The sequence below is a fragment of the Pleurodeles waltl genome, chromosome 10 (genome assembly GCF_031143425.1).
Source record: "Pleurodeles waltl isolate 20211129_DDA chromosome 10, aPleWal1.hap1.20221129, whole genome shotgun sequence".
In the NCBI taxonomy this organism is placed as follows: Eukaryota; Metazoa; Chordata; class Amphibia; order Caudata; family Salamandridae; genus Pleurodeles; species Pleurodeles waltl.
This window is the reverse complement of record NC_090449.1, coordinates 788,465,642-788,480,470: the sequence shown is the minus strand read 5'-3', so window position 1 is coordinate 788,480,470 and position 14,829 is coordinate 788,465,642. Positions and strand designations below refer to the sequence as shown.

The 14,829-nt window shown below is 43.8% G+C and overlaps 1 protein-coding gene across 4 annotated transcripts in view; it reads right to left on the bottom strand.

Annotated features, from left to right (window-relative positions):
* SNX10 (sorting nexin 10) overlaps nucleotides 1-14,829 on the bottom strand; it is a 217,341-nt gene that overhangs the window by 60,634 nt on the left and 141,878 nt on the right. For all 4 annotated transcript variants that reach the window (XM_069211415.1, XM_069211419.1, XM_069211417.1 and 1 more), the window contains 2 exons: nucleotides 11,742-11,788; nucleotides 248-334 (listed from right to left, as the gene is read on the bottom strand). In XM_069211415.1, coding sequence (XP_069067516.1) covers nucleotides 248-334; nucleotides 11,742-11,765 — 111 coding nt within the window. In that variant the 5' untranslated portion in view covers nucleotides 11,766-11,788. The remainder of the gene's footprint in view (nucleotides 1-247; nucleotides 335-11,741; nucleotides 11,789-14,829) is intronic.

The following is a 14,829-nucleotide window of genomic DNA, read 5'->3' as shown; positions in this document are numbered from 1 at the left end:
AAATACAAGCCTTGTATACTCTGACGACATAAAACGTCATAATACACGGGTTTTAAGGCGATGTCCGTCCTGGAAAAGCCTAGAAACAACCTCAATGTCCAACAAGGGATATTTTATTTCACCTAAACCTTCAAGTGAATTCATGGTTTACAACTACCACACACAATAGAAAAAAAAACATGAAATCACACAGCAGTCTGTGTAGTAATCAAAATAGGTTAATTTTGAATTGAACAAATCTACTCACGTGAACACAAATCTCGTAATCCACGTAGGAATGCCAATAATCTTCTTTCTGCAGCTGCGGATCGCGCACCCAGACACTTATCACTTCCTGTAACGGCATAGCAGACAGTTCAGGGTACGTGCTGCTTGCTCTCCAGACTTCACTGATGGGCGCACAGTGGTGTCCTGCTGCCCGGGTTTGTAATCGCGAAAGCAGAAGGAAGCTCGCCAGGAAGGGCGCTTAAATAACCGATCTTTAACCCAGGCCCCTCCCTCCCGGAGACCGACTGGGTTTTCCCGCAGGTCACAAGTGCCGTTTTGCAATGGAATGGAATTTCTCAAGTAAGGTAAAGGAGAACTACACAAGAGAAATAAGGGGTTTGCCCCTACAAAGGCCCCCTTCAGTTATCACAAAGAACAACTGTGGACACAAAGCATTAACTGCTATTGAAGGCGCCTCTAGTAGTACTCGACAAAATGCAGCGACCAGGGAAAAAAAAAGCTAAAGCACAGCTGTTTTAATCAATTTTATTTATAGCGCTTGTGCTGCTTTTCGGTCAAAGGGAAAATAACTTGGTGACATATGCGAATTTTCACTCTGTAATGGTACTTTTGAACTCTGCTTTGATGCAATCAAGTGGTTCTACACAATGCCACACTTCCTATGTTAATGTAACGATTTTATCTACTGCTCCTACACCAAAGAGAGTTTATTAAAGCATTTACAGATAACTTATTGATATACATAACAATAGCAGGAGAGTGAGAGAGACAGACATGTAGTTATGGCTAAGTTATAGCTTATAATGAAAATCTTTTTTGATCTGGTTATAACATTAGTGAAGCTTGATGAATCTGCACAAAATTAGGTACACGCTTAGTTTGTCCACTAAATTTTGTCATGGCAAGACTTGGGCTGATACATACGGAATTGGGGAATGGAGAGTTTTAGAGGCAGAACCAAATTCCCACAGGAAAGTTTGTTCACATCAACGGATTTAAAGGTTTAACACAGGGGTTTCCATACTTTTCTATGTCCCACAATCCTAAGAAATGTTTGATTGATGTTCGCACCCCCTACAAAAGTAATATCAGATTTGAAGATGAATAGTCACATTTTTATTTTTTAAACCACAGATTGAACCACATATAGCACTGCGGGTGAACAAAGTGAACTTAAAAAAATAAACTTTTAACTGCATAATATGCTAATATAAATTGAACAAATAGAAAAAGTTAATAGTAAAATTAATCTCAATTGTCAACATAAAATTCAATGACTTCTTTGTTCCTGCTTCTCATTCATGATTTTGTCAAAACGTGGGACTTACTTGATGATTGCGATCCGCAGGTCTGCCTGTGGATTCAGGCGAGTCTGGAGATTCCTACATTTTGTCTTGATTGACAAAAGAGAACTGAATCCAGATCCACACAAGTACGTCGAGACAAATGGAATGAGGACACAGAGTGCTTTCCACCAAGTCTTGGGAACATATGCAGTGCTGCACACCAAAACTCATCCAAAGTCTTTCTTTCAAATTGCATTGCAAGAGGTCGATTTATACACAAATCAATAAGATCGCCCTTTAGCTCTTCATCGTCTGACATTTTCGGAAAATTGCGGGAATATGGATTCATGAACCAGTCTTCTGAAATCTTCGGTCTCCAGGACCAAAATATCCATTTAAGGATTCTGACAGCATTTCCAACTGTGTCACAATTTCTTAACGCACAGTAGCAGTTATGAATCCAACATCATCAACCATCTCTTCAAGTGAAGGTACATTTCAGAGATTGCCTCTTCAACGCCAAAGAGGTAACTTTTCTTTGAAGGAATTCAACTTTTCGAAAGTCTTCAACATGTTTATCCATTGTCTTTGAAGAGAAACTCTCTGATACATGCTTTCTCTCTTTGTCGCACCCTCTGAAATGCCATCTTGCACCCCTTGGGGATGCGGGAACTCCAGGTTGGAAACCCTTGGCTCAAAAGAATGACAGCAAACTTGCCATGACACTAGCCCTTTACTCAGAATAGTGCTTTTAAGTGGTATGGTGTACATTTGTTCAGTAGTGTGAGATAGTTGCATTACAAAAGGTGTTAGGTGGGCATCAAGGGGATAATCAACTAGGGGAGTTTGTATTTCTTCATCATTACTTCGAGGACACAGATACAAAGAGTTCAAAGAACAAAACCTTTTTAATAAAAAATAAAAATAAAAATAAAAACTAATCCCACTGGGCTAAGGAGCAATTTCTTCCATCTTTACACAGGGCTTCTCAGACTCATGCCCATGGACCCGAGGACTCTGACTGGAGGCAATTAAAAATTGTTGTTGCAGTGCACACAGCAGGGCACCAGGCACCAAAGCCTGCCTCCTGCATAAACCAGTGTGTACTGGGCTCTGGCAAAGGCGTCCATTTCATTTGAACCAACTAACTCGCCTGATTACTGTGATTTGCAAAGACCGGAATTGGATTGATAAACGCATAAGTCATTTATACATACCAGCTCTGGAACCAGAAGCACGTGTGTTTCTGAACCTGCTGTAATGCCACAAATAACTATAGTGTAAAATATTTCTGCTTCATGGACATCACTCCCTTTAACAGGGCTTGCAAACAGTGGTTTCATATTACTTATATAAGAAAAACAATGTAAAAACAGACATGGGGAAATGCCGGAGGCAAACTGTGATATCTAACTATGTCAAAGATCATAAATAAGTCCTGCACCCCGAAAATCAGGGTGAAAGGGGAGACATGAACGCACATTTCTCTCTTGCATAATGGAAGAGTGACAAGAAGGAGTGCAATAAAAAAGTTACATCCCAAGATGGCTTTCAGCTATTTGCATCTCTTTTGGACATTAAAGAGTTGTGTGAGGTGCAGCAGCAAGGCACAAACTCGAAATGAACATATAGAGGTGGTCAACCGTGTGCATTTCTTTTGGGTAGAAACCACGTTTATATGGGCATGACGTGAGTACAAAGAGGGGAATTCGAGTGTATACCACTTTTTGGATAGAAGCATGGGTTATATAAGCTGTAATATGCAAGGTACACTTCCCAAATAGGATAAAAATGGCATTGCATGTCTGTACCCCTACTAGATTTACGCAAGGCTGAAACAGGATGAATTAACTATTATACACTCCCAAAACAAGGGACACAAGGCACCTCTGAATAAGTGGCATAGATGGACGTAAGTAATTTATGTAAGGGGCAGTACGTACGGTGGCGTTCCCCTGTGTCCGTCTCCTCAAGATCATGTGCCCAGTACATTTAAAAATAAAATCTGTTTATAAGCTCCACACGCAGTGGCGTGCTACAATCCGTGTACAAGATCCATGTGCAGTGACACACTGAATCATGTTCATAAGATGCACGTGAAATGAAGGACATGCTGAAAGTCTCAATACAAGATACATGTACATTGTCATGCTGACTGCGTACAAGATCCACATAAAACTGAGTAGCTATAAAGACAACATCTCACATCAAGGATGAGAAAACGTATCTCAACAAACAGCAGGGCAATCGCACACACTGTAGCAAAGAGACGAGGGAGCTTCTCAGGCATTGTCTGCATTACTGTAGATGGGGGTTTTGCCGGTCATACAATTCCCACCAAAAGATGCATATTTTTTCTTGGTAGAACCGGTAGTGGCCGGGCTTCATTGACAAAGGTAAGCCACTCCGTAAATCAGGGCACCTCCCAGTTTAAAGACAGGTTTGTTTTTTGACTCGTTCTTTCAATTTTAATTCAATATTAAAATCCGTTCAATTGAAAAGCGCACTGAGAGAAAGGGAAACGTGAGTCATTTGTTTCCTAAAATCACAATCTTTAAATTGTTTAAGGTAGCAGTTTGAGTGTCCAAGGGAATATCTTGCAAAAAGTGCACAATTTATGTGAGAGTTATCGGATAATTTGTACCATCACAGTGAGTCTAGAAACAAGTCTTTCTGAGCATGTCATTACATGAGGAAGTTGCTAACAGATGTCCGACGGGGAAATGCATGTGTCTGCTGTAAGACATCTCATTGTATTATGTTCTAATACTATCCAAGTAGTTCCAATTATTTGACCCTGATCTTGTAAACTTATTTTTCAGCATGCAATTGCACGTGGAAGTTATTAACAGAGCAGGGGTTCTTTTATTGTGTAAGTGGTATCTGCAGGGTCTTTCAGTATGTAATTGCATGCAGTTTTTATAAAAGGGATGTTCAACATGACTGTAGGAAAGTCACTCTTTTTGGCATTGTTCCCCCCTACTTTTTGTTGGTTATCAGTGTGCTTAGACTGTTCTCGCTGGGATCCTGCTAACCAAAACCGCATTGAATGTGCTCTCTCCTCTAAATTTGGATGCTTTGGTACCCTTTACACCCCCCAATTGGCATACTGATATCCCCTTGTAAGCCCCTAGTATATGGTACTTGGGTACCCATGGCATTGGTACACCAGGGGTCCCCCATGGGCTGTAGCATTTATTATGCCACCCATGGGAGCCCATGCAAACTGTGTCTGCAGGCCTGCCATTGCAGCCTGCGTGAAAAGGTGTACGCACCCTTTCAATACAGGTCACTGCACCAGGTCACAGTAAGTCAACCCTATGGGAAGCCCTCCTAGCCCAAAGGGCAGGATGCAGGTTCCTGTGTGTGAGGGCATCCTTGCATGACGAGAGGTGCTAATACAAACTCCAGTTCCAATGCACTGGACTTCGTAAGTGCGAGGAAGCCATTTTACCCATGTACTGACCACAGGCCACTCTGTGGTCCACCTACATAATGGCAACTCCAAACCTAGGCATGCTGGGTATCAAACATGTCATAATCATAACACAATACTAATGCTAGTGCTGGTGGCATGATTCCATGCACTCTGAGGGCTTCTTAGCGGACCCTCCAGTATTGATCATCCCAGTCTTCTAGGGTTTGCAGGAGGCCCACGCTGATGCAGCCCCTCAGACAGGTTTCTGTCCTCCTGCTTCTTGACCAGCTCAAGCAGATGAAGGCAGAACAAAGAATTTCCTGTGATGGAGGGGATGCACACCCTCTCCCATGGAAACAGATTTTAGAAGGCTGGGGAGGGCTAGCCTCCCCACACCACTGGCTTGCTTTGAAGGGCACATTTGGTGCCCTCCTTGAATAATCCGGTTTGCACCAGTCAAGGGACCCCCAGCCCCTCCTCTGTCGCTAAACTACACAAAGGAAAGGGTAGTGACCACTCCCCTGTCCATTACCATCCCAGGGGTGGTGACCAGAGCTCTGCCAGGTGGCCACCTTATTCTGCCACCTTGGAAACAAGATGTGCAGAGGCCCCTGGGAGCATCTGGTTGATCAGGACAGGTGACTAACATCGGTGACTCCCTCTAATAGGTGGTCACTCTGCAGAATGACCAAGCTCAATATTATGGCTACTTAGGGATTCCCTTGCAGGTGGGACCTCAGACTTGACATGCAAGACTCCACCAGGACTCCTCTGCATTAACCTCTGCTACTCCTGGCCACCGGAACCGCTGCTACTCCAGGCCACAAGAGCCAAGCAAGCCTGCAACTCCCAAGACAACCTCATCTTGCAACATTGTTTCTCTGGCTCCTTCCAGCAATTGCAACATTTTCTCAGCTGTGCATCCTCCGGAGTCGACAACACTTCAGCTGCACCAAAGAAGCAAGAAGTGATCTCCATTGGAGTGAAGGAGTCACTTCCCTGCATCCACTGCCACCCACGGCAATGACGACTGGCTCCTGGGATCTGCTCTCCACAGGAAGTGCGTGGATCTTCCAACACAGGTGGTGGTTCTGAGTGGTCTTCTTGGTCCTCTCTGCCTTCTGTCCAACTTGGGAGACGGTGAACCCTTGTCCCTCCTTGCAGGACAGAACCCGTGTGCACCACAACTCTTGCAGCAACCAAGGCTTGTTGACCCCTGCTCCGAGGGATCTTCAGGCTCCAAGTAGCCCCGGCCTCCAGCTCTTTATCTTTGCAAGGACAGTCTCTCCTCTGCTGCTCCAGTGATGTGGGACTCCTCTCCAGGTGTGCTGACTGGACCTCACTGCAACTTACTGTGCCTGCTGCCAGTGGGTTGTCTGTGGGGGTTACGAATGCTTCTGCTGGCTCTCCCGAATGCTGAGGGTCAGCCCAGACTCCCTGCCAAGGGTCGAGGCCCCAGGACCTTGCTGGTCCTCTTCTTCTCTGCAAATTCTTCCTGCCCAGATTTGCGTTTGCCAAGGTTTGTTGTTGGTCCTCCTTACCACTGACAAGACTGCGATCCGGCGACAGGCGTGGGACAGCAGCTTCTTCACGACTTCAGGGACTCCTCTTTAGCTCCTGGGCTCCACAGCTGGCCTTCACCTTCCACCGTTGACCTAGATTGTCATCCACAGAAGGGTGGGTAGTGGCTTCTGCCCCACCTGAAAACTCCTGCGTGGACAAGGTAACTTACCTCTGCTCTCCTGGTCGCTGGGTTCTTTCGGATCCCATCTAAATATACTACATCCTAGGGTGGGGGAACCTAACTTCACATTCCACTATTTTATTATATCGTTTCGCCCCCCCCAAGCCCAGAGGGCCCTAGTTATTTTTTGCTATTTCTTTCCAATGCCTGTTATTTTTCTATTCTAATTCCTTACACTTACCTTGTATATATAGAGTGTACTTACCTCCAGTTGGGAGACTGCCTATAACTTATCTAGTTCGGTGTTACTGTAATATAGTACCTTTATTTTTGCAACAGCTTGTGTTTCCTTTCATGTGAGATAAGCTACTGTGTGACTACTGTGGTATTGCAAGTGCTTCACACTCCTCCTAGGTCAGTCTTGGCTGCTCGCCACAGCTACCACTAGAGAGCCCTGGCTTCCTAGACACTGTCTGCATTCACTAATACGGGTTGCCTGGACCTGGTAATAAGTTGCAAACACCATAGATGTCCACCACACACCAGGCCAGCTTCCTACAATGACCATAAGTGCAAATCTTGTAAACATATTTTAGGTATGCCATTAAGTATCAGAGTTGTAAACATTTTCAGCTAGTCATGCAGTGCATGTGTATCTTAAATACAAATTTTCCTCTTGTTTTATGCATGACAGCTTGACAGGTGCTCATGTAAGAGCTATGATACCAGCAGGCACGTTTGCGCTATAAAAGTCTGCAAAAAAACAAAAAAAACAAGCAATAACAGGGGAGCAAGGAGGGAAAAGTATCAATAAAGAAAAAATAGTCCCTCAATCACATTGGGAGCAGCAGACGGGCACAGATTAACTTAAATCAATCTGTGCTTGCTCCTTGCTCCACAGAAATGATGCTTCAGCTCTATCAGTCAATTAAGGAGGCTACAAAGAAGAACTACGTGAAGCCAACAAATGGTAAAGCAACGGGCGGCCTCCAAGCACTTTTTGTATACAAAAATGACTTTCAAGCAAAACAAATGCGCTAGCGAATGCTCTTGCAGACTCGACCTTAAAAATATGGGAGAAGGATGGGGGTATAGGATGTTTGGGGGTGGGGTAGTGGAACTCCAGAGGGACAGAAAGTGCCCCAGAAAATAAAAGGACCCTGTTTTATCCATCAGGTTCAAAAGACCTGGGGGCCGATGACCCAGACCATCAATCAAAAAACATAAATTCACACTTCAACTATACAGTTTTAGACCCTGTGCAGTGAGTAATATGGATACGAGGGCTTGTACAGACCCTGTGAACAATCACCTGAGTGACTGCATCAAGCAATTAGGTGCTCAGTAGTTGTGAGCTGGGCCAGATGGAAGCCAAGGACTTGAGGTCAACACTGCTGCGCACAGGCAAAGGTGGAACGGGGCAGGGCATAAGCCCCGAGGGCAATTTCCACTGTGCACAGCCAAAGTTTGGGCATTACAGGGTTTGGGCGCATGAGAGATTAGATGCAGTACCTTTCCGAATCAGTCATGCCCAATCTCTTATGGGCATGGCTGTAAGTCAAGAGAAGCAGAGATTTGTTGTAAAGGAGGTTGATCTAATATTTCCAAAAAACGAAACATAAATTGGCCGTAAACAAAATGTAACAGTTGGTTCTGCATTTAATAAATGTGTAGTGCTTCAGGAGAAACAACAGACTTGTTAGTAAAAACAGGTTGTCAACTCGTGAGGCCCCGAGAAGGGCTATGAAATGACAATGAGTAACTTAATTAATGCTCTCGGTATCTCCAGCTATACTCCAACATCTAGGTTAAAAATATCACACTCAAATCACCAAGTAGGTCCCCATATTGGGTAGGAGAAGTTCTCTTCCGAGTTACATCTTGGCTTAAAAGTTGCAAAAAATTTTGTTACTCTAAAAAAAGTGTTTTCCCACCAGTGTCATTGTAACAGACAATCGCCACAAGTAACAAGTCTTTTTGCAAGTGAAGTGTGCTACTAGCAATTAACTGCTGATTTCATTTAAGATAGTTTCCTTTTTGTAAGAATGAGTTCAGATAAGAAGTCATCTTGGCCAATAATCCTGCTGCTGAAACTACAAGGCTTTTGAGTTTATGGAGTGTGAAAAATTCCCCTTCCGTTGGCATCGCCAACTGAGCAGGGCTTGTTCAACACATCCACGTTTGGCAAACAATGCTCAGTAGTTAAATCCCCCAAATAAAAAAAATTGTTATTGTGGTGGGGTCCCCTTCATCTCATTAACTAAAGCAGAGCAGACCAGAGATAAGTCGAAAGACAGGTCACTCATGAATCACAGTCCATATTGTAATGGTAAAGAATTTTTGTACAAATGGAAATCATGAAAACAGGATCTTCAATTTAATCTCAAAAGATAAATTACAACACAGTGATAGGAAACAATCCTTAATGTTGATATATCTGTAACTACGACAGCCGATAAGTAGTCATGTAGCAACAAACGCCAACACGTGTTTCGTCTTGTGAGAGATAGATCTCAAAGACTTCATCAGGGCTGAGCTACAGTAAGGCCATTTATGATAAAAGTACTCTCATGCAATCACAGGTATCTTGTGGTAACTGGGATAGAGAGAAATGGCAGGTAGTTGAGACACCTATAGCGCCAAAAGTATCCTATTGTGACGAAAATATTAGAAAGGGGGGAAAGCCGTGTTCAGGTAATCGCACGGCGTTTCGTAGTGCCCGGGAAGCAAGTAATCCGGACGAAACACGTGTTGGCGTTTGTTGCTACATGAATACTTATCGGCTGTCGTAGTTACAGATATATCAACATTAAGGATTGTTTCCTATCACTGTGTTGTAATTTATCTTTTGAGATTAAATTGAAGATCCTGTTTTCATGATTTCCATTTGTACAAAAATTCTTTACCATTACAATATGGACTGTGATTCATGAGTGCCCTGTCTTTCGACTTATCTCTGTTCAGTTTCTTCGGAAACATTAGAGGACAAGGGAAGATCCTCTTGCCGGGAGCACCGTGCCTTACCTGATGTGTTTATGTGATAATATGTGGATTCACTGTGAGCGCCCAAGTACTATGTACTTTCTTCCTGGTTGCTAGTGTTTTAATTATCTAAAGCAGAGCAGACCATACCAGGGGCATTCGGTATTCCATTTCATCCTGTGGAATGACGACAGGCCACTCAAAAATATTGCAGGGCAAACAAAAGAGTCTTCGACGGCTGAATACAAAAGTGCTTTCATTAATTCATTAATTATATATTTTCCTAGCTGGGCTCAGAGCAGTCTTAAGAAACACACAGATCTAAATTCACAATGGGACGACAAGCCTCTACTAACCAGTATCTTGCAAACAACATGAAGCTCAAATGCTTAACAAAAAAAGATTTGCGAGTTGTCAACCTAAACCTGGACAGTTAGCTCAAAACCAGGCATGTGGTTGTCAATGAATGGGATCCAACACCAAATGCTAATCCAGACAGGGACCAACACCACCTGTGCCCAAACTGACATGTGAGAGTTATAGAGACAAAAGAGCTTGGTCTACACTCTAAAGATTTTCCTCTTCACCATCGAGAAGAGAAATTCTGGAGTTTGATCAACATATCTAATATAAAAAAGACTGGCTTCCTGCAATTAAGAACTTGAGGTACTGCATTTTTCCTGCTATAACGAGGAATCCACTTGGCCAATGTCTTTTCCTGAAACGTGAGGAAACCTCTGCATGCATGATAACTTGCCTGTTTTTTCCAACAACGAGGCTGAAGGGGTTTTCCAAGACTGTTCTCTCTGGCTATTTTTCTGTCTTTCAAAGAAAATAATCTTTGGATTGAAAAAAACAAATTATCTGTGTGAGGAGGGTGATAAGAATACTTCCAAAGAAACATGGAAAGACGTCTTAGATTTGTATGGCTAATGTGACATGCACAATTGGCCAGCTCATAAGTAACATGATACAATAATTTAGTTATTTAATTGGGATTTATTTATACCAAGTGTACTTTCTTCATATTAACAAACAAATAATATTATCTTTTTTGCCACAGTTGTGACCCTCTGGTTACACCTATGTTCTTTAGAGTTGTAATACTTGCACAGCAGGCCATAAGAATGGGCATAATTGTCTGTAATGATCAATAACTCTATTCAAGACTGCCTACTCGCCTAGAATTTTATAGTATAGATAATCCAAAGATCGGCAGAAAAACAATGGTGTAAAAGGACAAAAAGCCTTTTGCATCCTTCTGTGATATGAATGGAACATAATGGTTTACATAATTTGTAAACCGCTTACTCAAGTAGTTGGAGTTCAGGATTACACAATAATGCAAATGACAAAATGTTTTGTTAGTGGAGTTGATCTGAAGCAAATGCAGTGTAATCACCACATTTCAAGTAACATCAAATTGCAGCTGGGAAGTGACTCCAACTTCCCTCGTTGCCAATTTGTCATGTGGTGCAGCGCAAAAGGGATTTGTGTAAAGCGCTGCACGCATTCTATACATGACCACTTCAGTGCAGTTACTGGCCACGAGGGAAACTTCCCCGGCCACTTTATTAATTTCCATGTCCACGTCATGGGCGTTCCCATCCAGTCTGTACAAACAGAGCAAACCGCTATCATCCCCTGTTACTGTACGGCAGGAGGATCAGTCCACACCAAACACAACAGTGCTACTACACACGTTCAATGGCACATCCATTCAAAAGTTGTTTTTTTTTTTGCACTGATGTTGTTAATATGTAAACTGGAAATTGGGACCTTTCATATTGGAACCCATTCAACATTATCGAAAATGAATATTTTCTTGTGCACGTTCAGCGGCAACTGTGATCCCTATGCACAACACCGACCAAACCATGAACATAAAACTGGCAATTTACGGTTGTTGCATCCCTCTACATGCGATTAGAGAGTAATGATCTAGTTCCTTGTGTACATTTCAGCTGCCACCAGAGAACTTCTTAAATAAAGTGTGGAGCATTCATTTGCTTATTTATTCCAATATAGTGAGCTAGGGAATATTTCAAATAATTTAATTTTCTTCCATTTAAACTAAAAATCTGGGTTCACATACGACTGTACTCTTTCAATGCTGAAGTTAGTAGTTTCTGGAATTACATACCTTTGCATGCTCTTTGGGGAGCATCTTCACACGTGTGGGTCGACAATCTACAATATAAAGACAAGCATTACTGCCAAGCTTATCACACAAGTTTGAGAAGAAAAAAAAAGATGACGGAATAAATAAAGCACACAAATGAAAATACATTTTTTGTAATACTCTTATATCTCATTAACTAGAAGTCTACTTGGGAAATAGTGTAAATATTGAGACTTCCCACATAGGCCTCTAATGCTCGTCTGTCTTTAAATGTACAGACACGAACTTCTTGATGTATTGTTTGCAGCTGGCAACTGATAATTCGTAGGTCATACCCCGCCATGGCTTAAGAAAACCACTTTCAGGTGATGTGAAAAAAGGTTAACTTCAAAATAAAGGCTATGTTTTTGCATAACCAAATTATTCACTGCATCCCCATAAAAATTTGCTAAAGAACACATTAAAATAAAGAGACAAAAATGTGTTAAACCAAGAACAAGAGTCACAAAGGGAATTGTACGAATTTAGTAATATATTTAAAAAAATGCTACAGATAATCAAAGCGAGAGTTGCATGAACATAAAAAGAATAAAACAAGGAGGCTCGGCTCCAAGCGGATGTAGCCGTATCAAGCTTCTGTGCCTCTCTGGCTTCAATGGTTTGAGGCGAGACAGCAAACTACAGGTTTGTGTGTTAAATGCATTTCCGATGCTGCAGCCTCCCATGAAGGACTTTTCTGCAGTCTTCGAATTTTGTGGCTGTGGGGGTATCGCAAGATGGCGGCAGCCTAGGGAGAAACCACGGACCCTTCAAATAACAGCCTCTGGGAGCCACTACAGGCATCCTCCTAGTGAAAGTAGATGCCAAGAAGTGCCTTTTGTTGTGGATACAGTGTAGCAATGAAGCATCATCACAAATTCTCAGGATCTGTAAGAAACTAGATGGATTGACAAGCGTTTGATGATAATAAGAGCCATGCGGCCTCAGGGAATTATTCTGGTGCTGCCTAGCAAAGGGTGTTCGTTGCAGAGGGCGTAGTGCAGAGCATACAAGGAGCTTCCCATCTCTCAGGATGGTTCCAATACTGTGCGTTCAAGCCCAATTCATCTGAAGAATAAATCAAAGATACTGAAAAAAAAAAATCAGACAAATGCCACCAAATTGCAAATTCTGGGTTGTAGGAAGTTGCCTCTGTATGTGCTATTTCAAAGTAAGGAATAGCATACACAGAGTCCAAGGGTTCCCCTTAGAGGTAAGATAGTGGCAAAAAGAGATAATACTAATGCTCTATTTTGTGGTAGTGTGGTCGAGCAGTAGGCTTATCAAAGGAGTAGTGTTAAGCATTTGTTGTACATACACACGGGCAATAAATGAGGAACACACACTCAGAGACAAATCCAGCCAATAGGTTTTGTTATAGAAAAATATATTTTCTTAGTTTATTTTAGGAACCACAGGTTCAAATTCTACATGTAATATCTCATTTGAAAGGTATTGCAGGTAAGTACTTTAGGAACTTTGAATAATCACAGTAGCATATATACTTTTTACATAAAACACAATAAGCTGTTTTAAAAGTGGACACAGTGCAATTGCACTTAGTGCAATTTTCACAGTTCCTGGGGGAGGTAAAGTATTGTTATTTTTAACAGGTAAGTAAATCACTGACAGGTCTCAGTTTTGGGTCCAAGGTAGCCCACCGTTGGGGGTTCAGAGCAACCCCAAAGTTACCACACCAGTAGCTCAGGGCCGGTCAGGTGCAGAGGTCAAAGAGGTGCCCAAAACACATAAGCTTCAATGGAGAGAAGGGGGTGCCCCGGTTCCAGTCTGCCAGCAGGTAAGTACCCGCGTCTTCGGAGGGCAGACCAGGGGGGTTTTGTAGGGCACCGGGGGGGACACAAGTCCACACAGAAAGTACTCCCTCAGCAGCGCGGGGGCGGCCGGGTGCAGTGTGCAAACAAGTGTCGGGTTCTCTGTAGATTTCAATGGGAGACCAAGGGGTCTCTTCAGCGGTGCAGGCAGGCAAGGGGGGGGCTCCTCGGGGTAGCCACCACCTGGGCAAGGGAGAGGGCCTCCTGGGGGTCACTCCTGCACAGAAGTTCCGTTCCTTCAGGTGCTGGGGGCTGCGGGTGCAGGGTCTTTTCCAGCTGTCGGGACTTTAGGTTCAGGCAGTCGCGGTCAGGGGGTGCCTCGGGATTCCCTCTGCAGGCGTCGCTGTGGGGGCTCAGGGGGGACAACTTTGGTTACTCACGGACTCTGAGTCGCCGGAGGGTCCTCCCTGAGGTGTTGGTTCTCCACCAGTCGAGTCGGGGTCGCCGGGTGCAGTGTTGCAAGTCTCACGCTTCTTGCGGGGAGTTGCAGGGGTCTTTAAATCTGCTCCTCTGTAACAAAGTTGCAGTTCTTTTGGAGCAGTGCCGCTGTCCTCGGGAGTTTCTTGTCTTTCTTGAAGCAGGGCAGTCCTCTGAGGATTCAGAGGTCGCTGGTCCTTTGGAAAGCGTCGCTGGAGCAGGTTTCTTTGGAAGGCAGGAGACAGGCCGGTAAGTCTGGGGCCAAAGCAGTTGGTGTCTTCTTTTCTTCCTCTGCAGGGGTCTTTCAGCTCAGCAGTCCTCTTCTTCTTGTTAGTTGCAGGAATCTAAATTCTTAGGTTCAGGGGAGCCCTTAAATACTAAATTTAAGGGCGTGTTTAGGTCTGGGGGGTTAGTAGCCAATGGCTACTAGCCCTGAGGGTGGGTACACCCTCTTTGTGCCTCCTGCCAAAGGGAGGGGGTCACATCCCTAATCCTATTGGGGAATCCTCCATCTGCAAGATGGAGGATTTCTAAAAGTTAGAGTCACTTCAGCTCAGGACACCTTAGGGGCTGTCCTGACTGGCCAGTGACTCCTCCTTGTTATTCTCATTATTTCCCCCGGCCTTGCCGCCAAAAGTGGGGCCGTGGCCGGAGGGGGCGGGCAACTCCAATAGCTGGAGTGCCCTGTAGTGCTGGAACAAAGGGGGTGAGCCTTTGAGGCTCACCGCCAGGTGTTACAGCTCCTGCCTGGGGGAGGTGTTAGCATCTCCACCCAGTGCAGGCTTTGTTACTGGCCTCAGAGTGACAAAGGCACTCTCCCC